The 27500-nt window shown below is 41.7% G+C and overlaps 2 protein-coding genes across 3 annotated transcripts in view; one reads left to right on the forward strand and one right to left on the reverse strand.

Moving 5' to 3' along the window:
* The window catches only part of LOC123514900 (putative uncharacterized protein DDB_G0290521), a 16682-nt gene extending 5555 nt beyond the window's left edge, over positions 1-11127 (forward strand). The window contains exon 2 of the mRNA XM_045273158.1: positions 10548-11127. Within this exon, the coding sequence (XP_045129093.1) occupies positions 10548-11127 (580 nt within the window). The remainder of the gene's footprint in view (positions 1-10547) is intronic.
* Positions 1-27500, reverse strand: part of LOC123515239 (proline-rich protein 12-like) — a 613955-nt gene that overhangs the window by 230293 nt on the left and 356162 nt on the right. The gene's annotated exons all lie outside the window — the stretch shown is intronic.

Genomic DNA, 27500 nt, shown 5'->3' on the forward strand with positions numbered 1-27500 from the left:
ATGAAGAACAATAAGCACCACCACCACCACCATCATTATTATTAACCCCTTCACTACTGGGGCACGATTTTACCTTCAGATTTGTGTACGATTAGAAGATTTATTGATATCAGGAAGGATATATGGATGTCAGATGATTAATGGCCATAGTCTTCCCTGTTTCAATCCCCACATACGTTTCTGAAGCTGTATAAAGTCACCAAATAGTTAGCGGAAGGAATATGGAAACGCGTCATGGTGCTGAAGGGTTAAAACAATAATAACATCACCACACCAAAAAGCAACAATAACATCACAACATCAACCACTAACAACACAATAATATCACCATAAATAACAAAATTCCCAATGACATCATCACCACTACAACCATCACACCATTAACAACAACCACCACCACCACCACCACCACCACCACCACCACTATCACCAACAAGATCAACAAAAACATCACCACCACGTGTACCACTCATCACATTAACAAAAACAGCTGGACAAGAACAACAACAATGACACCACCACCATCACCACCACCACCACCACCACCACCACCACTACCATGAACAACAGCAACAGGACACGTATCACTAGTAACACCTCTTTAGGGTTACTGACTTCTTGCAGCTTATTTTATATTCTTTAACCCCTTCAGTAACATGGCGCGTTTCTATATTCCTTCTGGTGACTATTTAGTGATTTTATACAGCTCCAGAAACTCATGTGGGGGTTAAAATAGCGAAGACTGTGGCCATTAATCTTCTGATGTCCATAGACCTTTAACCTGATGCAATAAAATGGTCTAATCGTACACAAATCTCAAGGTGGAAATGTGTCCCAGTACTGAAGTGGTTAGATTCGCATGTAGCAGCACCATCAGTCTCTTCAGTACCAGGAGGTGTTTTCATATTCATTCTGGTTACTATTTGGCGATTTTATACAGCTTCAGAAACATATGTTGGGATACGAATAGTAAAGACTGTGGCCATTAATCTTCTGGCCTCTACAGATCCTTCCTAATACAAATAACATAATCTTATACCCAAAATCAAGGTAAAAATACGTCTCATTATTGAAGAGGTTAATAACAATAGTGAAAAGGAGAGAGAGAGAGAGAGAGAGAGAGAGAGAGAGAGAGAGAGAGAGAGAGAGAGAGAGAGAGAGAGAGAGAGAGAGAGAGAGAGAGAGAGAGAGAGAGAGAGGAAACAAACTCAAAACGTACATAAAAAGAGTAATGAATGAAGAAATGGAAGAAAAAAGAAAAAAATGATGATATTATCTAACTACCTAGAGAAAACTAAGAAGAATGAAACAAGAAAAAAAGACCAAAAAAAAAAAAAAATAAAACAATGAGGAGGAGGAGGAGGAGGAGGAGGAGGAGGAGGAGGAGGAGGAAGAGGAGGAGGAGGAGGAGGAGGAGGAGGAGGAGGAGGAGGAGGAAAAGGAAGAAGCGAGGAAGATGGTGTCTACAGATCGGCGCTGCAAAGAATCACTGGCAGATGCGGGCAGGCTTGGAGCGACTAACGAGGGAGCAAACTTGATTAACACCAAACTTCCAGAATTAATTTAAAGGCCAGAGAGAGAGAGAGAGAGAGAGAGAGAGAGAGAGAGAGAGAGAGAGAGAGAGAGAAAACACACCCACACACCCCACAACACACACAGCCACCCATACCCAACTCACAACCACACCCACCTACCCTCCCACCACCTTCCCCCTCCCCACCCCCTACCCGGCCCCTCACAGCAAACACAGGTGAGCGCCACACGAACGACTCGCCTGAGTGGAATCGCAGGTGTAATTAAGCGGGCACAGGTACGTCGCCTCCATCTAATTAAGCGCAGCGACCCAGTAACATCTTCTACAGGTGTCTGATGCACGTGTCCCTTCCTGGCTAATTAACTCCAGCCCTACCTGTACCTGTATGTTTTTCCATGTAGCCACCTGTCCGTCTGTCTGTCTGTCTGTCTGTATGTATGTTTGTTTTTGTCTACCTGGTTTTTGTGAAGGTAAAATTTGTCTTCTGTATTTATGATTCACTTGTCTTTCTGTCTGTCTGTCTGTCTGTCTGTATGTATGTATGTATGTATGTTTGTTTTGTGTACCTAGTTTTTTCTGAGGGTAAAATTTGTCTTCTGTGTTTACTCTTTACTTGTCTGTTTGTCTGTATGTTCGTATAAGGTAAAATGCATCCTTCTGTCTGTCTGTCTGTGTGTCTGTCTGTCTATTGGTATAAGTAATGCCCGTTTAATTACTGTTGCTGTCTGTTTCCTCCATTTTGTCTGTCTATGTAAGGATCATTTCTTATTAATCTGGTGTTCCTTTTCTTTTTTTTTTTTCTCATACCTGTAAACTCTAAATGTCTGTGTCTCTCTCTCTCTCTCTCTCTCTCTCTCTCTCTCTCTCTCTCTCTTTGTAATAGTAGTTCCATGCATATTTTCCCTGTGAATTAGATACAAAAGGATGACGAAGATAAAATTACACAGTAGAATAAAGGAAGGTAAATTCATAATATGGCATGATAACAATACATGGAAAGCCAGAAACGCGTCATTACCTGCAATAAACACTGCAAATAATAAAGATACATACAAAATAACGAAGGAAATAGGAAAATTCTACCTGGAAAATCCTAAAATTAGAGGAAATAAAAACGGTGAGGAAGTTATACAAAAGAAGAGTTGATGAAATAATTAAATCGAATTCTACGAAAGAAAATGGGAAACCAACAGGAAATTGAGAGAGAGAGAGAGAGAGAGAGAGAGAGAGAGAGAGAGAGAGAGAGAGAGAGAGAGAGAGAGAGAGAGAGAGATAATGAGCAGGCACAGTCAAGGTCACAGGCCCCTTAGTGCAGGTCAGGCCCCGGAATTCTTAATTGGGGAGACCTTGATGGCAGGAAGCAGGTGAGAGGGGCAGGTTGTGGCTTCCCTTGGCCTGCTGTGGTGGTGGTGGTGGTAGTAGTAGTAGTAGTAGTAGTAGTAGTAGTAGTAGTAGTAGTAGTAGTAGTAGTTGCTGTTGTTGTTGTAGTTGTAGTAGTAGTAGTAGTAGTAGTAGTAGTAGTAGTAGTAATAGTAGTAGTAGTAGTAGTAGTAATAACAGTAGTTGTAGTTGTTGTTGTTGTTGTTGTTGTATTAGTTTTTGTTGCTGTAGTAGTAGTAGCAGTAGTAGTAGTAGTAGTAGTAGTAGTAGTAGTAGTAGTAGTAGTAGTAGTAGTAGTAGTAGTAGTAGTAGTAGTAGTAGTGGTTTATTTTCTTTATTACCACGGCATATGTCTCTCTCTCTCTCTCTCTCTCTCTCTCTCTCTTAATCGTACCCAAGGCCAAGGCGACGAAACGACCCCAAAAGTGAGTGTGTGTGTGTGTGTGTGTGTGTGTGTGTGTGTGTGTGTGTGTGTGTGTGTGTGTGTGTGTGTGTGTGTGTGTGTGTAACTTTGGGTACGGTCGTAATCTGTTTACATATAAATTAATGTGTTTCCTTTCGCCTGAGTTAAGTTTGATCCAATACACACACACACACACACACACACACACACACACACACACACACACACACACACACACACAAGTTAGTTTGTCGTGTATAGATGAAAGGATAATGAAATATATGGAGGAGGAGGAGGAGGAGGAGGAGAAGGAAGAGGAGGAGGAGGAAGAGGAGGAGGAGGAGACGAGAAGAAGTAAAATGATAAGAAAAGCAAAAAGCAAAAGAAGAAGAAGAAGAAGAAGAAGAAGAAGAAGAAGAAGAACAACAACAACAACAACAACAACAACAAGAACAAGAACAAGAACAAGAACAAGAAGAAGAAGAAGAAGAAGAAGAAGAGAAGAAGAAGAAGAAGAACAACAACAACAACAAAAATACCTCATCAATCACGCTTCCTTTCATCTCTTATCTTACTTCACTCATCTCCACTTGATCTCCTTTAAATCTCCAATCCTCTTCCTTTTTTATCACCACAGTCATCTCCTCCTCCTCCTCCCCCACCTCTTCCTCCTCCTCCTCCTCCTCCACAACAAATACCAAAATTTTCTCCCTCCTCTTAAACTCTTCTCTTTAAAAATATTCTCCTTTTATTATCCACTCTATCTCCCTCATCTTCTTTATCTCCCATATACGCCAAGCTCCTCTCTCTCTCTCTCTCTCTCTCTCTCTCTCTCTCTCTCTCTCTCTCTCTCTCTTTATCCCTCCGGCTTCAAAAACTCATCTCACGGTTCCTCTTTCCTTCGCCTCCTTCATTGTTCCTCATAAGTATGTTCATCCATAACATTATATTGTCTTTCTATCACTGACAGTCACGCTCCTCCTCCTCCTCCTCCTCCTCCTCCTCCTCCTCCTCCTTTTCTAGTATCTTTTATCATCTACCCGCCCTGCTCCCTCTCTGTCTCGTATCTACTTATGGAAGCTCTACATCTCTCTTCTTCTTCTTCTTCTTCTTCTTGTTCCTCCTGCTTTCTTCTTCTTTCTCCTCCTCCGCTTCTTACTTTTCCTCCTCGTCTTCCTCTTACTTCTTCCAACTAAGTTCATAAGTAACCTTTTTCAAACTCTTGGCAAATAGTAGCCTTCTCTCTCTCTCTCTCTCTCTCTCTCTCTCTCTCTCTCTCTCTCTCTCTCTCTCTCTCTCTCTCACATTTTTTTCTTGCTGCGTCTAAGAAAAAAGTTGCAAAAATTCTTGTCTTCACATACTTTTATCATTCTTGTCTGATTTTCTTCATTTTTTCGTGTTTTTCATTTAACTTACATACCTTACTGTCTGCCTGTCTGTCTGTCTGTATGTATGTATGTATGTATCTATATCTGTCTGTATGCATGTATGTCTTTCTGTGTCTGTCTGTGTGTCTGTCTGTATGTCTGTATTAGTATTTTTTTTTGTCTAATTGTTTTCGTTCCTTGCGTGTTTTTTCGTACTCGTGTCTAAATACGTGTTTGTTTGATTTTTTACCTGTCTGTCTGTCTGTCTGTGTGTTTGTCTGTATATATATGTATGTTTGTATGTATACGTCCGTCTGTTTGCTTGTCTGTCTGTCTTTTTTTTTTCTGTCTTTCTGTTTATAACGCTTATTGTATTTCTCCCTGTTTACTCGTATATATTTTTCTCTCTCTCTCTCTCTCTCTCTCTCTCTCTCTCTCTCTCTTCTTTATTTTTTCCCTTTTCCATTTGTCTTTTGGTTTGCTTTTTTACTTTTCTTTCTCCCTGGCTGTATCTTAATCTTTATCCTCCTTCTCTCTCTCTCTCTCTCTCTCTCTCTCTCTCTCTCTCTCTCTCTCTCTCTCTCTCTCTCTCTCTCTCTCTCTGTTTTCTTTGTTTTTTCCTTTCCCATTTGTCATCTTTTTTGCCTGGCTGCATCTTCCTCTTTATCCCTCCCGTTCTCTCTCTCTCTCTCTCTCTCTCTCTCTCTCTCTCCTACACAACACCTGGCTTGATTTAATTACGAGCTACATTACAGGTGAGAGAGAACACTCGTCTCCTCAATTAACACAAGCACAGGTGTCGGGTGCCTCATTAAGCCTCCTGTCTGGCCTCTCTCTCACTCACTCTACCTCGCCTCTCCCTCCTCTATATATAAACCTTCCCCTTACTTCCTCTCCCTCGCTCCTCTGTCTCCTTTTAACTCTCCCATTTATCAAGCATCTCTCTCTCTCTCTCTCTCTCTCTCTCTCTCTCTCTCTCTTGCCTTAATAACTCCAAACCCTTCATTTATTACGCTTAACTCTCTTCTCTCTCTCTCTCTCTCTCTCTCTCTCTCTCTCTCTCTCTCTCTCTCTCTCTCTCTCTCTCTCTCTCTCTCTCTTCATCCCATATTTCCTAGTTCTCATTTACACTGGATCAACTCTCTCTCTCTCTCTCTCTCTCTCTCTCTCTCTCTCTCTCTCTCTCTCTCTGTTTTAGGCCTCATTCTTTCTTTTTTTGTTCGTTTGTTTGTTTGTTCGCTTGTTCGTTCATTTATTTTGTTGTGCCTTTTGATGTTTGTGTCTTTTTTTTTGCTGTTGTTTTTTTTTCTTTCCTCTTTTTATCTTTTCTCTGCACATTTTCTTTTTTTTTTCGTTGTCTGTGTTGTGTTTTGTTTTCGGTTCCTTATTGTTTCATTCATTCAGTCTTTTGTATCTTTACGTTTCGTCTAATTATCTTTTCTTTTCGTTTTTGTTTTTTTCTCTATTACATTTTTTTTTTTTAGAGATCTTATATTATTTTTCTATTTCTATTTCATTCTTATTTTTTCTTTTCTTTTTTTTTTTTACCACAGCTGTTTATGATATATATTTTTTCTAATTAATCTTCTTTTCTTTTCCCTTTTTCTCTGTTTCTTTGTCCATTTTCTATGAGTGTGCCTGTCTATGGTTCTGTCTGTCTGTCTGTCAGTATGGCTGTTCAGTGTTCATCTGTCCCTTCATCTGTCTGTTAATCCCTCTTTCTGTCAGTATATGTCTTTTTTTATCTATGTCTTCTAGTCTGTCTATCTATCTGTTTAACTGTCTGTCAATCTAGTCTCTCTCTCTCTCTCTCTCTCTCTCTCTCTCTCTCTCTCTCTCTCTCTCTCTCTCTCTCTCTCTCTGTCTATCTATCTATTTAACTGTCTATCTGTCAATCTAGTCTGTTCCTCTCTCTCTCTCTCTCTCTCTCTCTCTCTCTCTCTCTCTCTCTCTCTCTCTCTCTCTCTCTCTCTCTCTCTCAGTATCCCACGCACCCACCCACACACCCATACATTATTACTTCTCCCACCCCGTCCCTAACATCCCCCAAACATACCAACTCACACACCTTCCTACCCTTCCTCCACACACACACACACACACACACACACACACACACACACATAAGTCAGCGCCACTCCCCTGCCAGAGAAAGACTGTAGCAGCAGCGGCAACATTCTTCGGGCGTCTCTTCCTCATAAACATACTTAATACACAAACTTCCAGCGAACCCTTTTGGGGGAAGGAAAGAGGAGGGGAAAGGACGCCAGCCTGGAGTTTTCCTGTGTATTTTTCCTTAATAAGTTGGAATAGCAAGGGAAGGGGAGGAAATGGGAGAGAGAGGGAGAGAGTGAACGAAGAAGGAGAGGAGGAGGAGGAGGAGAAGGAGGAGGAGGCAGGTAAGTGAGAGGGATATGGAGTAAGAGGAACGAGGAGATAGGAAGGGAGAGATTAAGGGAATGGGGAGGAAACATGGAGGTAGAGAGAAGAAGTAGAGGAAAATTAATGATTGTGTATAAAAAGAGAGAGGAAAAAGGGCTGTAAAGAAGGTGAGGATGAAGAAATAGAGAAATGGAGAGAAATGTAAGGAAAAAGGAAAACAAGGAAGAAAAGAGGAGTAAACAAGTAAAGAAGGAGCTAGAGAGGAGAAGAGGAGAGAAAGAAAAAGGAAAGAAGAGAAGATGAAGAAAAGATAAAATTAGAGTAGATAGGAAAGGAGAAGAAAAGAGAGAGAGAAGTAAGAGAGAGAGAGAGAGAGAGAGAGAGAGAGAGAGAGAGAGAGAGAGAGAGAGAGAGAGAGAGAGAGAGAGAGAGAGAGAGAGAGAGAGAGAGAGAGAGAGAGAGAGATGGAGATGCTTGACTTCATTTTTTTCTTCTTCTTCTTCTTCTTCTTCTTCTTCTTCTTCTTCTTCTTCTTCTTCTTCCCAATCTTTGCTCCCAATTCTTGATGTCATTAACCTTTTTCTTCTCTTCTATTTCCCTCTTCTTGTTCTTCCTTGTTATACTCCTTCCTTATTGCTTCTTCCTTCTTCTCTTCTACATTTTCATTCTTCCTCTTTACTCATCCAGCCCCTCTTCCTATAATCCTCTTTTTTCTTCTTCTTCTTCTTCTTCTTCTTCCTCTTCCTCCGCCTCCAACGTGTCAGTCTCTAAAATATTTCTTCTTCATTTAGTCTTTAAGTTTCATCCTTCCTCTTCCTCTTTCTCCTCCTCCTCCTCCTCCTCCTCCTCCTCCTCCTCCTCCTCCTACTCCTACATCTCTTCCTTCCTTCCTCTCCTCATCTTCTCCTTTCCTCCATCACCTGCTCCTTTCCTTCCTCTTCCTTCCTCTCGCCATTTCTTTTATATATGTTGTGATATTTTTTCCCTCTCCCTCTCTCTCTCTCTCTCTCTCTCTCTCTCTCTCTCTCTCTCTCTCTCTGTCTCACCTTCCTCCTGACTCCAGATTTATCTAATTTCTCACAAACTTTTCTCTTCTTGCTCTCATTTTTCCTTCTCCGCCTCTCTCTCTCTCTCTCTCTCTCTCTCTCTCTCTCTCTCTCTCTCTCTCTCTCTCTCTCTCTCTCTTTCCTTTACTTCTCCTCTTTTCCGTAATTTCTTTCTTCTTTTCACATTTTTTTCTATTTTTCCCATTTCTTCTTTCCTCTTCCTTCTCTTTTTCCTTCTTCATTATTTTCCTTACTTTTTTTTTTCTCTTCCTCACTCTCTTCTTCCTACTTTTTCAGTATTTTTGCATAATTTTTCTTTCTCTTCTCTCTCTCTCTCTCTCTCTCTCTCTCTCTCTCTCTCTCCAACTTCTTTTATCATTTCCTTTTTTTTTGTGCCTCTCATTCATCTATCCTTTCTCTACTCCTCCTCCTCCTCCTCCTCCTCCTCCTCCTCCTCGTCACTGTTTTCATACAACCTTTTATCCCTTCTCTCCTCATACTCCTCTCATCTTCTTTCTATTTTCTCTTCTTCCTCCTTCTTCTCCTCCTCCTTCTCCTCCTTCTTCTCTTCCTCCTTCTCCTCCTCCTCCAATCACCTTCACGTTTTTCTTTCCTCTTGCTATATGGATAAAAAACGCCTGTTATTTTTTTTCCTCCCCACTAGTATTCCTCCTTCTGTTATCCTACTTTTATTTCCTCCACTTCTCCTTCTCCTCCCTCCCTCCTCCGCATCTTCCACCACCTCCTCCTCCTCCTCCTCCTTTTCTTATATTTTCCCCATTTTCCTATCCTCTTATCATTTTTTTCCTCTTCCTCTTCGTTCTATATTTTTTCCTTCCCTTTTCTTTCCTTCTCGTCCTCTTTCCCCTTCCAATTATTTTTTTTTCATCTTCCTCACTTTTCCATTCCTTTTTCCATTCTTCCTCCTCCTCTTCTTTCTCCGTCTTTTTCTTTTTCATTCTTCCTTTCTCTTTCCTTCTCTTCCTCTTTCTCCTTCGTCTCCTCCTCTTCCTCCTGTAACATTTTACCTTCCTCGTCTTGCCTCTTCCTTTACCACCACCATTCCAGTTCTTCCTCTTCCTCTTCCTTCATTTTTTGTCCTTCCCTTCTCTCCTCTTCCTTTCCCTTCCGTTCTCTTCCTCTTTCTCCTTCTCCTCCTCCTCTTCCTCGTCTTGCCTCTTCCTTTACAACCACCATACCAGTTCTACCTCTTCCTCTTCTTCCTCCATCTTTTTCTCCTTCCCTTCCCTTCTCTTTCTCTTTCTCCTTCCTTCTCTTCCTCTAGCATTTTACCTTCCTCATCCTGGCTGCCCCTTCACCACCACCACCACCACCACTGCCTCCTCCATCACCGTGCCTCTCTTCAACGCTCGCCGCCCCAAGACTTCTCAAGTTGGACAAATCGACGCCATAACGTAGACGAAGTTGACTCCTTTCAGAAAACACAGCGAGGGCTCCACTGAACCTCCTGCAGAAGGCGACGAAGGAGGAGGAGGAAGAAGAGGAGGAGGAAAAAAAGAGAGAGGATAAGAGGAGGACGAGGGAAGAAATAAAAGATGGAATGGAAACAATAAAGGAAGGAGGAGGAGGAGGAGGAGGAGGAGGGAGGAGAGAGAGAGAGAGAGAGAGAGAGAGAGAGAGAGAGAGAGAGAGAGAGAGAGAGAGAGAGAGAGAGAGAGAGAGAGAGAGAGAGAGAGAGAGAGAGAGAGAGATTCATGCACTGAGAGAAAGGAAAAAAAATAGGAAAGAAAAACAGTTTAGTGAGAAACATGAGAGAAAAAGTTACGCGGATGAGGAGGGAAGGAAGGAAGGAAGGAAGGAAGGAAGGAAGGAAGGAAGGAAGGAAGGGAATGTACAAAAGAAGAATGTGGAAGACAACGAGCAACTCCACAAAGGAAGTGAAAAATAGGAGAAGGAGGAGGAGGAGGAGGAGGAGGAGGAGGAGATGAAGGAGAATGCAGGCAATAATGAAACAGGGCGAGGCTGGGTGAGGCTGGGAGAGGAAGGGGAGAGGCTGGGAGAGACGAAGAAAGACATAGAGACGAGGAGAAGCAAGGTTAAAAACAAACAACAACAACAACAACAACAACAACAACAACAACAACAACAACTTAATACACATAAAAACAAAAAGAAAAGAAGATGACTGTAAGAAAATTCACATACACAATAATTTTTCTTTTCACTATCACTTTTTCATTTTCTTTCGTTATCATTGAAAACTTAAAAAAAAATGGAAAATACAAGAATAGAAGTAAAAATATATATATATATATATAAATCATAAGAAAAATCTATGTATACAATTTTTCTTTCACTATTCACTATCTTTTCCTTCCCTTTCATTATAGAATTTTCATATAACTGTAAATACACAAAAGGAAAATTGAAAGAAACAAGAACAGATATTTTCACAAGCCAGAACACCCTTCCAGCCTGACACACACTCCCCAACACTCCTCAACACTCTCAACACTCCCCAACACTCCTCAACACTCCCCAACACTCCTCAACACTCCTCAACACTCCCTAACACTCTCTAACACTCCTCAACACTCCCCAACACTCCTCAACACTCTTCAACACTCCTCAACACTCTCCAACACTCCTCAACACTCCCCAACACTCCTCAACACTCCTCAACACTCCCTAACACTCCTCAACACTCCTCAACACTCCCCAACACTCCTCAACACTCTTCAACACTCCTCAACACTCTCCAACACTCCTCAACACTCCCCAACACTCAACACTCCTCAACACTCCCTAACACTCTCCAACACTCCTCAACACTCCCCAACACTCCTCAACACTCTTCAACACTCCTCAACACTCTCCAACACTCCTCAACACTCCCCAACACTCCCCAATACTCCTCAACACTCCCCAACACTCCTCAACACTCCCCAACATTCCCCAACACTCCTCAACACTCCTCTACACTCTCCAACACTCCTCAACACTCCCCAACACTCCTCAACACCACCAACACTTCCTGCCCTTGTGTCCCTCTAGTTTCAGGGCGTGTCCCCGTGACCTGGCGACCCTAACTGACCCTGAGGACTTGAAACAGGAAGACAAGAGAAAACAGCAAATATTTTCTTTATTATTATTATTATTATTATTATTATTATTATTATTATCTATTATTATTATTATTATTATCAATTATTTTTTTAAGAGAATGTTGAGTAATGGAAGATAACAATAGCAACAGCAAAAACACCAGAAACACAAAAAAACACACACATAGTACACTACATGAACCAAAACCACAACAATTACTTCTACTACTAATACTGCTACTGTTACTACTATTATGGTCTTCGTCACCACTATCATCATCACCGCCACCACCACCACCACCACCACCACAACCAACAGCACCATCACTACTACCACTACTACTACTACTTCTTCTACTACTACTACTACTACTACTACTACTACTACTACTACTACTTACTCTGCAGGACTGGCCATGATTCACCACAAATGAGTTTTGCATACCTGAGGGTAGAAAAAACACAGGTAAATATGAATCCATCTCACCACCAACATGTAGTAGTAGTAGTAGTAGTAGTAGTAGTAATAGTAGTAGTAGTAGTGGTAGTAGTAGTAGTAGTAGTAGTAGTAGTAGTAGTAGTAGTAGTAGTAGTAGTAGTAGTAGTAGTAGTAGTAGTAGTAGTAGTAGTAGTAGTAGTAGTAGTAGTAGTAGTAGTAGTAATAGTAAAGGGTGTCTCAAAAGTTGTCCTATAAAGTAACACCAACCCAACTCTAATCTTTCCTACACCAGATGTTGACAATGTGACCAAAGAAATATTCTGCTCCTGCTACTCTCTCTCTCTCTCTCTCTCTCTCTCTCTCTCTCTCTCTCTCTCTCTCTCTCTCTCTCTCTATCTATCTATCTATCTATCTATCTATCTGTCTTCTTCTTCTTCTTCTTCTTCTTCTTCTTCTTCTTAGGGAGCATTGCCAACACCTGCTGTGACAAGAGTATGTGGTGGTGGTGGTGGTGGAGGTGGTGATATTAGTTGGAGGACAAGAGCAACGGAGGAGGAGGAGGAGGAGGAGGAGGAGGAGGACGAAAAGGAAGAGGAGAAAGAGAATGAGAACAACAACAACAACGACGACGACGACGAGAAGAACAAACCAAGAACAAGAACAAGAACAAGAACACGAACAAGAAAAAAATGAAAGAAAGAAAAGCAGGAAAAGGAGCAAATAAAAAGAATCACCACCATCACCACTACCATCACCACCACCACCATCACCACCACCAACACCATCACCACCACCACCATCACCACCACCACCATCACTAACAATAACAGCAGCAAAAAGCCATCATCATCATCAGCATCATCATCAGCAGCAGCAGCGGTACCACACACTAACATCTCCCTCACTGAATGAAGGCGCCTAACACAGACACAGCAAGGCACAGAAGAGTTTAGTCCCCCCTTGAAGCAAAGTATTCTGAAACTATCTCTACGGAAAACTCCCGGACCAGATGAAATATTTGAGAGAGAGAGAGAGAGAGAGAGAGAGAGAGAGAGAGAGAGAGAGAGAGAGAGACTTAAAAGATCTTCCCTTTCACACATTAGGAATCATAAATTAAGTTAACACACACACACACACACACACACACACACACACACACACACACACACACACACACACACACACATACGCAAGTCGAGATAGCACACGCCCCTACGCCATCACGAATACACAAACACATTACCACGCACGAACACACACACACACACACACACACACACAATAAAATAAAATCTACATACGTATAGAGAGAGAGAGAGAGAGAGAGAGAGAGAGAGAGAGAGAGAGAGAGAGAGAGAGAGAGAGAGATGTGGTATTTCACGATCAGTTTGAATGTGTGTGTGTGTGTGTGTGTGTGTGTGTGTGTGTGTGTGTGTGTGTGTGTGTGTGTGTGTGTGTGTTGCTTACGCACTTTGACGTCACTTATAGCGAACAAAATCACCGTAACTCAATACTTTCGTGGAACTTTGAAGAGAGAGAGAGAGAGAGAGAGAGAGAGAGAGAGAGAGAGAGAGAGAGAGAGAGAGAAAAATAAGAAATTGTACCATAACTCTTTAATGGACGATCTAACTTTGTAATTTTGAAGTGATAACGAAATAAAAAGGATCTGAAAAAAATGTTCTTTCTCTCTCTCTCTCTCTCTCTCTCTCTCTCTCTCTCTCTCTCTCTCTCTTGTCTTGGATTTAATGGGCATCCTTTTCTCTTTATTTTTTTCCTGTAACTTTTCTCTTGATTAAGTTTTGTACTCTTCTTTTCCTCTTTTTTTTACAGGTTTGATTTTTTTTCCTTCTTTATTTTCTTTCTGATTATTACATTTGCTCTCTCTCTCTCTCTCTCTCTCTCTCTCTCTCTCTCTCTCTCTCTCTCTCTCTCTTCCATATTTTTCCACAAGATTATCTCCATTAACTCCACCACCATCACCATCATTAGCGCAACCATCATCATCACCACAACCACCACCACCACAACCACACCACTACCACCACCACTACTACCACCACTACTACCGCCATCGCATCCTTATCACATCCTTATCTCATCATCAGCACCATCACCACCATCACCATTTCCTCTAAACTGTTCCTTGTATTACTCTCTCTCTCTCTCTCTCTCTCTCTCTCTGAAATCTTATATATTTTTTTCTTATTTTCATCCTCTTTTCCTTCTTCCTTTATTCTTTACCTCGTACTTCTCCTTCTCTTCTTTTCCTTTCTTCCCTCCTTTTCCTTTATCCTTCACTCCTTCAGGTCCAATGTTATCCTTCCTTCTTTAATTATCTGTCTATCTATCCTTTCCTTTCATTCTTCTCTCTTCTTTCTTCGTCTTTCTATCTCTCACTATCTACATTTCCTGCTTCTCTCTCTCTCCTCTCCTCTGCTCTTCATCCTCTCTCTCTCTCTCTCTCTCTCTCTCTCTCTCTCTCTCTCTCTCTCTCTCTCTCTCTCTCTCTCTCTTTTCTGTTTAATCTCACTTAGTCTCTTTTTATTTCTTCTATATATTCATTTTCATTGATCTATTCTCATATTTTCTCTTTACTCTCACTTTTCTTCCTTCTTTTAAAATATAGCTTTACTCTTTTTTCTCTCCTAAATATATCGCTCTCATTTCACCTACTACTACTACTACTACTACTACTACTATTACTGCTACCTTTATACCTTCCTTCCTACAGCCACAGTCACCTTCACCACTTCCACCTTCCTATTTCACCCTCACTCGCTCGTCTCGTCTCCGCTATCAGCCACACTCCCACCGCGGCGGGCCATCGGGAAGGCCAGCTGGGTGTCATAAGGCGTGGGGTTCCTCTCAGACGTGAATTAATAGCCAGATGTTCCTGCAAGAGTTGGCCTGCCTCGCCTCGCCTCGCTTCGCCTCGCCTCGCCTCGCCTTGCCTTACCTCACCTAGTTTTGACTCGCCTCGCCTTGCCTTGCCTTGCCTTGCCTTGCCTTGCCTTGTCTCGGTTCGCTTTATCTTGCCTTGCCTTGCTTTGCTTCTTGCCTTGCCTTGCCTTGCCTTGCCTTGCCTTGCCTTGCCTTGTTTCGTGTCGTTTCGCGTCGTTTCGTGTTGTCTCGTCCGCCTCTGGGTCTTAGGAATGGATAAGTCGGGGTGTGCTTGGGAGGATGGATGGTTGGATGGTGTGTGTGTGTGTGTGTGTGTGTGTGTGTGTGTGTGTGTGTGTGTGTGTGTGTGTGTGTGTGTGTGTGTGTGTGTGTGTGTTGTTGGTTCTTGTTATCTTTTCTTTTCTTTTCTTTTTTTTTCTTCATCTTTTTTTCTTTCTTCTGCGTCGTTGTAAAGTCGTCTGCACTTTCTTTTTTTTCCTCTTTATTTTCTTCTTTTTGTAGTTGTTTTGATCCTTTTTTTTTCTCTCTTTCTCTTCTTATTTTTTTATTTCAGACATTAAAAAAAAAAAAATATGCATGGAGGTGATAGGTGAAAAAAAAAAGTAACGGAAATAAGTCGGCAAGCTATAAATATATACAGGAACTCCCACGTGTAGGAACGATGGCAGCTTCTTCCAGCATTCTATCTCACCTTCTACTATTACACCTTCACAAACTTCCATTCAGTGCTAAAAAGCGAAGAGATTTACCGAGATTTAACATTTAATTTCCCACCCTTATTTGTAAGTAATTGCTTTTCGTCTCACTTCAAATCCTTACTCTGTTTTTTTTTTCCTTTCACTTCTTTTTTTTTCCGAGTAATTTCCGAGACTGGTCAAAACATCATTATCAGAAGGTCGCCGCCGAACCGCCTCTCATCTTCCGCCTTTCTTCCCTCATCACTCACGCCCTCTTCATCCCACGCCCTTCCCTATTCTCTCTCTCTCTCTCTCTCTCTCTCTCTCTCTCTCTGATCTTTTACTCTTCCCTCTTTACCATCTGTTTTACTTTTGCTTTTCATTTATTTTTCCTTTTTCTTTTCCTTTTTTGTTTTATTTTTGCTTTGTTTAATCCTCATAAACTTTCCTTACTTCTCTTTATCCTCATTTCTCGCTACCTTTTTATCAGCCAATTCCCCTTCCACCCTGCTCTCTCTCTCTCTCTCTCTCTCTCTTACTAGACCCCATTTTTTCCTCCCTTTCCGAACCAAAACACTAAATTATACATACATCAAAACATGTTTCATCCAATACTGTCCCATCCCGTCCCTCCCTCACCTCTCCCTCTCACACCCTACCCTACTCTCTCCAGCCCATTTACCTCTCGCACCATTCCTCCCTCCCTCGCCCCCAGACAGTGTCCCTCGGGAATGTCTCTCTGTAGCGTCGTCCTTTGTGGGTGAAAGGCGAGACTCCGAGGGACTGACGGAGTGGCGGCCTGAGACGAGAGGTGTCAGGCTGGCGGCTGGGGATTAGCGACCGACGAACTTAAGCACTTAGACCAACAGAAACGGAGAGAAAAGAGGGAGGAAGAGAGGGACAGAGAGCACCACATTCCCGCACTGTCTTAAACGCTTCTGCTTCTTATCTCCGCCACTTCTGTTCAGACTCCAGGGAATGTTCGTGAGGTTAGTGAGGTATGCAACAGTTTTCATGATTGTAGGTAAAAGTTTAACAAGGATTCTGCATCATCAGTTGAGAAAACACACATGGGAACTGCAAAAATTATCTCTGTGAGGGTTTGAGACTAGTTATTATCAGGGAAATGTGTGGTATAGTAGCGGTGATGGTGGTGGTGGTGGTGGTGGTGGTTGGCATGGTGATGGTGGTGGTAGTGGTTTAAAGCAAAGGGTAGTAAAAGCAAATACGTGTGTGTGTGTGTGTGTGTGTGTGTGTGTGTGTGTGTGTGTGTGTGTGTGTGTGTGTGTGTGTGTGTGTGTGTGTGTGTGTGTGTGTGTGTGTGTGTGTGTGTGTGTGTGTGCAGGGATATGTAATACTAGACATCATCTCATTGTTCCCTTAAAGAAATATTAAATGATTTTATTTACTTTTTCTTTTATCTGTCTCGATGACAATAACCTAATTATTTTTTTTCGTTTGACGGTGTTTTTGGTAGTAGTGGGGATGGTGATAGTGGTGGTAGTAGTAGAAGTAGTAATATAAGTATAGTAGTAGTAGTAGTAGTAGTAGTAGTAGTAGTAGTAGTAGTAGTAGTGGAAATATATATCACTTTTGTTGTTCTTTCTCTTGTTCTATCAAGTTATTGTATATGAAATTCATTTATCAAGAGAGAGAGAGAGAGAGAGAGAGAGAGAGAGAGAGAGAGAGACTATCTCTGTAAAAGTAAAAATATTTTCCTCTTCCTCCAGTTCCTTCAATCTTCTTCTTCTTCCTTCTCCTCCTCCTCCTCCTCCTCCTCCTCGCCCAGATGAAACAGCAGCAAAAGGAACAATGAAAGAAACATGAGAAGGGAGAGAAGGAGGGAGGAAAGAAGAGAAGGAGGAAAGGAGGAGGGAGGGAGGGAGGGAGGGAGAGAGAGAGAGAGAGAGAGAGAGAGAGAGAGAGAGAGAGAGAGAGAGAGAGAGAGAGAGAGAGAGAGAGAGAGAGGGGTAGAGGGGATAGAGGGAGGGATGGAGAAAGGAGGGATTTTTGGCCTGTGAGTGACGGAGGAAAGTAAGTGAAAGGCAACCCGATCCTCCTCCTTCCTCCCCTACTCTACCCCTCCTCCTCCTCCTCCTCTTCCTCCCTGAAGTGTATCTGTATGTGTGTCTGTCTGTCTGTCACTTCTTTTGTGTTGTCTTTCTCTCTCTCTCTCTCTCTCTCTCTCTCTCTCTCTCTCTCTCTCTCCTCCATGTGTGTATGTGTGTGTGTGTGTGTGTGTGTGTGTGTGTGTGTGTTTCACTGTTTGATCTGCTGCAGTCTCTGACGAGACAGCCAGACGTTACCCTACGGAACGAGCTCAGAGCTCATTATTTCCGATCTTCGGATCTTTGGCCTGAGACCAGGCACACACCACACACCGGGACAACAAGGTCACCACTCCTTGATTTACATCCCGTACCTACTCACTGCTAGGTGAACAGGGGCTACACGTCAAAGGAGACACACCCAAATATCTCCACCCGGCCGGGGAATCGAACCCCGGTCCTCTGGCTTGTGAAGCCAGCGCTCTAACCACTGAGCTACCTGGCTGCTGTTGTTGTTGTTGTTGTTGTTGTTGTTGTTGCTGTTGGTAATGGTGGTGGTGGTGGTGGTGGTGGTGGTGATGATGGTGGTGTTTTTGTTTTTGAAAGCTGTTTGTTTGTTTGTTTTTTACCTATTTAACATTAAGAAATTATTCATAGTAAGTTTGTTAGTGGGATATGTGTGTGTGTGTGTGTGTGTGTGTGTGTGTGTGTGTGTGTGTGTGTGTGTGTGTGTGTGTGTGTTTCTTTTATCACGCACACACACACACACACACACACACACACACCACTAACAAACTTACTATGAATAATTTCTTAATGTTAAATAGGTAAAAAAACAAACAAATAATCAGCTTTAAAAACAAAAACAGCCACCACCACCACCACCACCACCACCACCACCACCATTACCAACAGCAACAACAACAACAACAACAAAAACCACAACCTTTACCAACACACTCAGTCATCGATATATGGTGTTTTATCTTTTTGTCCATAAATGATTAAGTATTTTTTCTTCCTCTCTCTCTCTCCTGTGTCTCCCTCCCTTTCTCTCCCTCTTTCATTCCTCTCCCTCCTTCATTCCTCTCTCTCCTGCTAAACCTTCCACTGAATCTCCACACTTCTCACCTTTTTTATTCCTTTTCATTCACTTTTTTTTTTTCAATCCACTTTCGTGCTGCGCCTTTTTCGTACGCGCCGCCACCAGCTACAGCGCCATTAACCCTTGAATAGAGGAGGAGGAGGAGGAGTAGGAGGAGGAGGGGATCTCTCTACGCATTAACCCATTTTTCCTCCCGTCTCGTCTCGTCTTTTAAAATTAATGTTTACTTTCCATTCGGTCGTGTTATCGATGGTGATACTCTCTCTCTCTCTCTCTCTCTCTCTCTCTCTCTCTCTCTCTGTCTCCTTTTCTTCATCGTCTCACATCCTTATTTTCCTCTTCATCCTTCATCTTCTTTACCGTCTTTCCTTCCTTCATTCCTTTCTTTTTCCACTTTTCTCACCTTCTTCTCCTTTTATCCTTCATTCTCCTTTATCCTGAATTTTCACATTCTTCATCATCATTCATTATATATTTTTCTTCTTCTTCTTATCCCTAATCCTCTTCTTCCTTCTCCTCCTCCTCCTCCTCCTCCTTCAAAGCTCTTAGAAGTCAATGAAGCAGCAGTTTATTATAAGAAGACGCCCGGAGATAGAAAGAAGGAGTGAGGGAATGAAAGAGTGTATGCAAGTATGTATGAATAAACTCGTCGTAATGAATACAGGAGACACTTCAAGAGGCAACGAGGAGATCTGGTCTGAATCTTACCTGGATCTGAATGAAATATGAACAGGTGAAGAGGAAAGGGTCAAGGTAAAAAAAAAAATGGTATAGGTGAGGTGAGGCAGGGCAAGATCTGGTTAATTTATGTAAGACTAGATTAGGTAAGGTAAGGTAAGGTAAGGTAAGGTTAGGTTAGGTCAGAGAGAGAGAGAGAGAGAGAGAGAGAGAGAGAGAGAGAGAGAGAGAGAGAGAGAGAGAGGAGGGGGGGAAGGGAAGTGAATTATTGATGCTACAAGACTTTGAACTTGGCTAATGGTGGAGGTCACTTAAGGCAACGATTTTTGCTGAAATGGAACGCTGAGAGATAACGGAGGAGGACGAGGAGGAGGAAGATAATAATAGAAGTAAGAGGAAAGGAACAATAATAAATGATGATGATGATGATGATGATAATAATAGTAATAATAATAATGATAATAATAATAATGATAATAATAATAATGATAATAATAATAATAATAATCATAATAATAACAATGACGATGATGATAAAAATAACGATGATAATGATGATGACAATGACGACACTACTACTACTACTACTACTACTACTACTACTACTACTACTACTACTACTACTACAGAATACCTCCACCCCATGTTTATTGATGCGTCAATTAGGGGCTCCACTACTTGGAGGTCATTAGCCCCAACTCTCGCTAATGATTGTGGCATCCAACCATATCTATTACTCTATAATATAAACATTAGTTGTTAGCTATAAATTCACTCTACCTCTACTCTATCTACTCTTATGCCACTCTCCACCACTGTAGCCTCGCAGTCAAGGCCACTTAAATCTGCAGGTATGGGAGTGGAATGCCTTGTCCCCCTGAGACACAGGAGGGCTGATCTGAGGAGGGAGAATGAAAGACGGCACCTCATCCATGCGACGACATGGCTCCTTGGCTGGTGCTTCTTTTCTGAAGAAGTCTTGAGTAGAAGCACTGAGCCTTGGAGCCCATCCCGCCAGATGTGGTAGAAGAAGAAGAAGAAGAAGAAGAAGAAGAAGAAGAAGAAGAAAATGATGATGCTGATGATAATGATGATGAAGAAACCAACAAGAACAAGAACAAGAACAAGAACAAGAACAAGAACAAGCAGACGACAGAGGCAAAAGGAAGGATACAAAAATAACAGCGTGGAAGAATTACATGGAAAACAATTATAACAAGAACACACACACACACACACACACACACACACACACACACACACACACACACACACACACACACACAGACAACTATTCAGAAACCATAGAAAAATAACACCAGATTTTCCTCCAAGATCGCAAAAATAAGTACCACAAACAACAACGACATATAATACAATAAAATAAATTGATGTGAATAACAGAACATTTGAACAATACAGGTAATGTGAAAAGAAAGTAAAGGAGAAAGACGAGGAGTTAAGTAATAAACAGTAATAATCAGTAATAATCCCTTCAGTACTGGGACACATTTTTACCTTGAGTTTTGTGCACGATTAGACCATTTAAATGACATTAGGAAGGGTCTATGGAGGTCAGAAGATCAATGGCCACAGTCTTCACTATTTTACTATGAGTTTTGGGTATAATTAGACCATTTTATTGACATTAGAAAGGGTTTATGGAGGTCACAAGATTAATGGCCAGTGTTCACTATTTTACCTTGAATTTTGGCTATGATTACACGATTTTATTTACATTAGGAAGGGTCTATGTAGGTCAGAAGATTAATGGCCAGTCTTCACTATCTTTTATCCTCCCATATGTTTCCGAAGCTGTATAAAATCACCAAATACTAAGCAGATTGAATATGAAAAAACGTGTCACGGTACTGCAGGGGTTAATCATAGTGAGTAACGAGAACGATTAATCACTATTATTAAAGATAAGTAAATAAAACACAGTACTGGGACGCATTTTTACCATGAATTTCAGGTATGATCAAACGATTTTATTGACATTAGGAAGGGTCTATGAAGGTCAGAAGATTAATGGCCAGAGTCTTCACTGTTTTAATACACCACATATGTTTCTGAAGCTGTATAAGATCACCAAATACTAAGCAGAATGAGTATGTAGAAGTGTCATGCTACTGAGGTTAACCATACATAGAAAAAAAACCCATTAACAAACCCACAAATATAAAAACCTCATATCAAACCAAATCTTCAGAATCACAAATAGAACTTGCACACAAACAAACCATACATTTAAACAATTATCTCCAAACCTGCACACAGAAATCATATACTGCACCACACATCCATAAATCTAAACAAAATCTATACAAACCCACGAAAAAAAACAAAAAAACAAAGGATCAGAACAACGTAAGACATCAAATCCTTTAAACTTGCCATCGAACACTACATCGCCTCTTTCCCAGCAATTTAAGACTATCTGATCCCCCAATTAGTAGACTCTAAAGCCTTCTCTTCTTGCTTATATCGAGACTTTTAGCAAACTTTAAGGGGAAAATACGAGAGAGAGAGAGAGAGAGAGAGAGAGAGAGAGAGAGAGAGAGAGAGAGAGAGAGAGAGAGAGAATAGGTCCAGTTTGATGAAGAGAAGTTATGATGCTCACAGTTTCTCCTAGTCCTCCATCTCCTCCTTTTCTTTATCTTCTTCCTTTTCTTCTTTCTCCTCCTCCTCCTCCTCCTCCTCCTCCTCTTCTTCCTCCTCCTCCTTCTACACAAAGTACCTTCCCAACTCTTCTTCTTCTTCTTCATCTTCATCTTCTTTTACTTCTATTTCTTTTTCTATATCATTCCGCACCTCCTTAACTTTCTCTACCTTCTACCCACAACTACTTCCTTAACCCTATCTTCTCCTTCCACCTGTTTCTATTCCCTTCCTCCTTCTCCTCTTCATCCTCTCTTCCTCTTCACCACTCCCCTATTACTCACCATCACAACACCTGACGTTCCTTCAAGCTCTGATACATCCATACATTGCAACCCGTCCCCGCAGCGACAGCAGATGGCGGCAGGGGGAAGAGACGCAGTGACAAGGAAAGGAGGGATGGGGCAGCAGCGAGTCGTGGGATATTCGTGTGACGCAAGGAGTGGCGGAACAAGATGCGACGATATATTCTGGTGACTGTGCCGGTAAATATTGTTCTTAGCTTGCTTGTTGTTGTTATTGTGATATGGTGTGTGTGTGTGTGTGTGTGTGTGTGTGTGTGTGTGTGTGTGTGTGTGTGTGTGTGTGTGTGTGTAACATAAAACCAACTTTATAACTTGGATATCAGTTAAAATAAGCAAGTTAAGTGGAGGAGGAGGAGGAGGAGGAGGAGGAGGAGGAGGAGGAGGAGGAGGAGGAGGAGGAAGAATTACTTAACCTAACTTAAGCTAACCAAACACCAACAAACATTAAAATCCTTACATGTCTATTTGCAAATTACTAGACTAACAAACAAGCAAACAGCATAAGTATTGCTAGAAGGAGGAGGAGGAGGAGGAGGAGGAGGAGGAGGAGGAGGCTGTGTCCACGTGTCTCGGGTGACTAATGCTTGGGAGTACAAAGTGGAGGGTGACGTGGAGGTGATAAGAGTGTGAGCTGACCCATGGTGCTTTGTTCCGGCAGCTGGCAGGAAGAAGAAGAGGAGGAGGAGGAGGAGGAGGAGGAGGAGGAGGAGGAGGAGGAGGAGGAGGAGGAGGAGGAGGAGGAGGAGGACGGGGAGGAGGAGGAGGAGGCTAAGCAAAGAAGATAAGAAGTTGGCATGGCAATACGTACCATTATCACCACCACCACCACCACCACCACCACCACCACACTACTACTACTACTACTACTACTACTACTACTACTACTAAAATACATGCAGTTTATAGTGAAGAGTAGAGTAAATATTAGAGAATAGAATAAAAGACGTGGTGGATAGGAAGGAAGCAAGAGGGGAGGATGAAAGGAAGAAAGGAGAGACTGTGAGAATTAATGAGAGTAAAAATGAAGAGGAAAGGTAAAAGAAGAAGGAAAAAAAAGAAGAGAAAGGGAAAGTAAAGGTGGAAGGGTAAAGATCAGAGAGAGAGAGAGAGAGAGAGAGAGAGAGAGAGAGAGAGAGAGAGAGAGAGAGTCTTACGAAAGTGTCTATTTAGTCCACCTCTCACTGTATTACAAGATCCACCACCACCACCACCACCACCACCACCACTGATGTGTGACTCATTTACTTACTTTCGTAGTTACTCAAGTGTTGAGGTTCATGCATACATACATACATACATACATACATACATACACCATTTGACTAATAATCCGTGTGTGTGTGTGTGTGTGTGTGTGTGTGTGTGTGTGTGTGTGTGTGTGTGTGTGTGTGTGTGTGTGTGTGTGTGTGTGTGTGTGTGTCACTCTGCCTTCGTTTCTCTTCTTCTTGAGTGTTTTCTTTCTTCTCTTATTTTCTCATGTCTTTCCTTTCATCTCTTTCTAATTTATTGTTTTTTTTCCATTCCATTTTCTCTTCACTTTCTGTTTTATTTATTTATTTATTTTTTTTTTTTTTGTGTGTGTATGTGTCTGAATAATACGTAGTTTGGGTTCTTTGTTCCTGATATGTCCGTCTCTCCGTTTCTCTGTCTGCTTTCCCATCTAATCGTCTCTATATGAGATTACACTGGCGAATAAATGGCTTTCCTTTATTTTTCTTTATTTTCTCATGTTCATGCCTCAATTTTACTTTCCTTTACCATATTTTGTTTCTCCGGAAAATATGAACAAATGTCTGTTTGTCTGTCTGTATGTACGTTCGTCTCTCTCTCTCTCTCTCTCTCTCTCTCTCTCTCTCTCTCTCTCTCTCTCTCTCTCTCTCTCTCTTACGCGCTCCAAAAACTGACACGACCTTAGAAACAACGATACCAGAGAGAGAGAGAGAGAGAGAGAGAGAGAGAGAGAGAGAGAGAGAGAGAGAAGTACGATTATCAGTTTCGAAATACAGCTTCTGATAACCCCGTCTGTGCCTCCGTCAGCAGCTGAGATGGGCGTAAAAGCAAGGACGGGAGGGCAGGACAGACACACTGGGGCACTGACAGATAAGGGGAGGTGGTTCGGGGATCATGGAAGCAGAGAGGCAGCGAGAGATGGGGTCAAGCAGCGTCAGGAAGCGTCAGTGGGGGTGTCAGGGGGCGTGAACCAGTACACGTCCCTCCCTCAGCAACAAGTGACACGAGGCTGTGAGTCAGGGAGGGGGCGAGGGAGTGATAGGAGAGCTGGGGGTGGGGAGGGGCTGGTTGGTGTTGGGGTGTGTCAGTGTTACATCAGCTTTTGTCTGGTGTTTCATGTGAGAGTTGGGAGGAGGAGGAGGAGGAGGAGGAGGAGGAGGAAAGGGAAGTGGTGGTGTTGAAAAGAGGGAATTGTATGTGGTGTGGTGTGGTGGTGGTGTGGTGTGGTGTGGTGTGGTGTGGTGTGGTATGGGTGTTTCAGGAGGAGCAGGAGGAAGAGAGGTGGAAAGTACAGGAGACACTGAGAAAGAGATAGAAAAAGAGAAATGAAAGAGGAGGAAGAGAAGGGGAAAGATGCAGAAGGAGAAAGGTAGAAACAGGAAGAGGCAATGAATAACAAGAAAAATATATGAGAGAAGGGAAGACAGGAAAAATAAAAGAGGAATGGTGCAGAAAAAAAAGAGATACTGGGAAGAAAAAAGGGAGAGTAACAGTAGAATAGAAATAGAGAAGAAGAGGAATACGAAAGAGGAAGAGGAGAAAAGAGTGGTATTTGAAAGGAAAACAGGAGAGAAAGAAAGGAAGAGCAAAAAAAATAGTAAAAACAGAATAGAAACAATAGGAAAGAGAGAGAGAGAGAGAGAGAGAGAGAGAGAGAGAGAGAGAGAGAGAGAGTGGGGAGGGGGAAGGTAGTCAGATAAGAGATACGCCATTTGTACCCTCGTGGATACAGGTGACAGATTCCTTAGCTACCCTCCCCCCTCACTCTCCCTCTCCCATCCACGCACCCACACACCCACAGACCCACAGACCCACAGATCCACAGACAACCTTTTCCCTCCCCAGATACTCATTACCCACTTTTTCAGCCTCCCATCTACCCATGTCCGTCAGTTAGTTAAATATTCTCTTTAAATTTAACAGAACAGAGAGAGAGAGAGAGAGAGAGAGAGAGAGAGAGAGAGAGAGAGAGAGACTAAGGAGGAAAGGAGGAGTAGAATGACGATACAATCAGGTTTAAAAAATTTCAATGTAATGTCAAAATCAATCTAAAACAGGACAGGTAGAGCCACGGCCAGATTTATACGCGTGAAGAGGGAGGGAAGGAGGGAGGGTAGATGGGAGGGAGGGTAGATGAGAGGGAGATAGGGGAGGGAGGGATGGGAGGATGGGAAGATGGAGGAATAAAAAGAAATTGGAAGGAATCAGTCTTGAGAAAAATATGGAAGAGAGAGAGAGAGAGAGAGAGAGAGAGAGAGAGAGAGAGAGAGAGAGAGAGAGAGAGAGAGAGAGAGAGAGAGAGAGAGACTTATTCATTACACTGTAAGAATAAAATGGAAGAAAACAATGATGCAAAAATTTACATGAAAAAAAAAATAATCAGGTACTTAAAAGAACATATTATCTCTCTCTCTCTCTCTCTCTCTCTCTCTCTCTCTCTCTCTCTCTCTCTCTCTCTCTCTCATAAAAACACAAACCCCATTAATTCCAAAATAAGGTAGATAAGATAAAAAACAATAGTAGTAGGTAGAAAGAGGAGGAGGAGGAGGAGGAGGAGGAGGAGGAGGAGGAGGAGGAGGAGGAGGAGGAGGAGGTGGAGGAGGTGGAGGAGTGTTATGAGTGATGAAGGGGCGGTGAGGAGTCAGGTTGAAGAGTGAAATTACGTACGTGAGGTGAATGTGTGTGTGTGTGTGTGTGTGTGTGTGTGTGTGTGTGTGTGTGTGTGTGTGTGTGTGTGTGTGTGTGTGTGTGTGTGTGTGTGTGTGTGTGTGTGTGTGTGTGTGTGTGTGTCCTTATGTAGAGCTATGTATTATCACAATATTTAACTCCATCCACCAACTATTACCTGTCAATCTATGTATCTACCTATCTATCTATCTCTATTTCTATCAATTTATGTTTCAATACATTTGTATGTGTACGATACTTTCCTAACCCAACTTAACCTATCCTAACTTAACCCCTTCACTACTGGGACACTGTTTTACTATAAGTTCTGGGTGTGACTTGATTTTATTTACATTAGGAACAGTCTATGGAGGTCAGAAAATGAATGGCCACAGTCTTCACTATTTTAACCCTCCACATGAGTTTCTGAAGCTGTATAAAATCACCAAATATTAACCAGAATGAATATGGAAATGCGGCATACCACTGAAGAGATGTACAACTATAACTTAAAACTAACCCACTAACACCAACAATAGCCACATATACTACATCACTTAACGCAATTTTTAACTGATATATTTCCCGCATTGATTTTGTACTAATATAAGCAAGAGAGCAAGACTAGCAATACTACACACGATTAATACTACAATGACCTTCCTCTTAATTAATGAATCAGTAATATCGTTTCTAATATTGCTGGTATTAGTAAAGGCATAATATCTCTCTCTCTCTCTCTCTCTAAAAAGCTTCAAATTATTTAATGTATAATACTAATATTTCTGGTATTATTAAAGGCATAACAATTATCTCTCTCTCTCTCTCTCTCTCTCTCTCTCTCTCTCTCTCTCTCTCTCTCTCTCTCTCTCTAAAATTCTCAGTTCATAGAGTGTATAATAATGTTGGTATTAATAAAGACATAATACCTCTCTCTCTCTCTCTCTCTCTCTCTCTCTCTCTCTCTCTCTCTCTCTCTCTCTCTAAAATTCTCAGTTCATAGAGTGTATAATAATGTTTGTATTAATAAAGACATGATACCTCTCCCTCTCTCTCTCTCTCTCTCTCTCTCTCTCTCTCTCTCTCAGAACATCGGGTGAAGAGTATGCTAAGTGTGAGACATGAAGCGTGGCACACAGAAGGGTCATTTCACGGTGCCAGGCTGCGGAGAGCCACACTAAAGGTTAAGCTGCTGCCTTCCACTGGGGGTTCATTGATAAAAGAAAAAGATTAGTACTTGTATGAATCACCTGCCAATCTGTGTACCTGTAATTGCTCGCCTTCCTATTAAGTGCTGCTTCTTTTTGTATCTATATTCTTTTCCCTTGTTTGTATTTTTTTTATTTTCTATTTTATTTATTATCCTTTTTTGGGGGTATTAGTTCAAGATGTTATTTTTTCTTTATTTTTTTCTTTTATTTTAGTCTTTTTTCTGTGTTTTTTTTTAGTGGTGTCGAGAGTAGCTGTTATTTATTTTTTTCTTTTTCATTCCTTTTTAAATTCTGTTCTTTTTTTTCTTTCTTTTTTTTTATATCGAGTGCACCTGTAATTTTTTCGTTTCTCTTTTTTTTTTAATCTTATTCCTCAATCAACTTTTACTTTTGATATCGAG

This window comes from Portunus trituberculatus, chromosome 38 (genome assembly GCF_017591435.1).
Source record: "Portunus trituberculatus isolate SZX2019 chromosome 38, ASM1759143v1, whole genome shotgun sequence".
NCBI lineage: Eukaryota > Metazoa > Arthropoda > Malacostraca > Decapoda > Portunidae > Portunus > Portunus trituberculatus.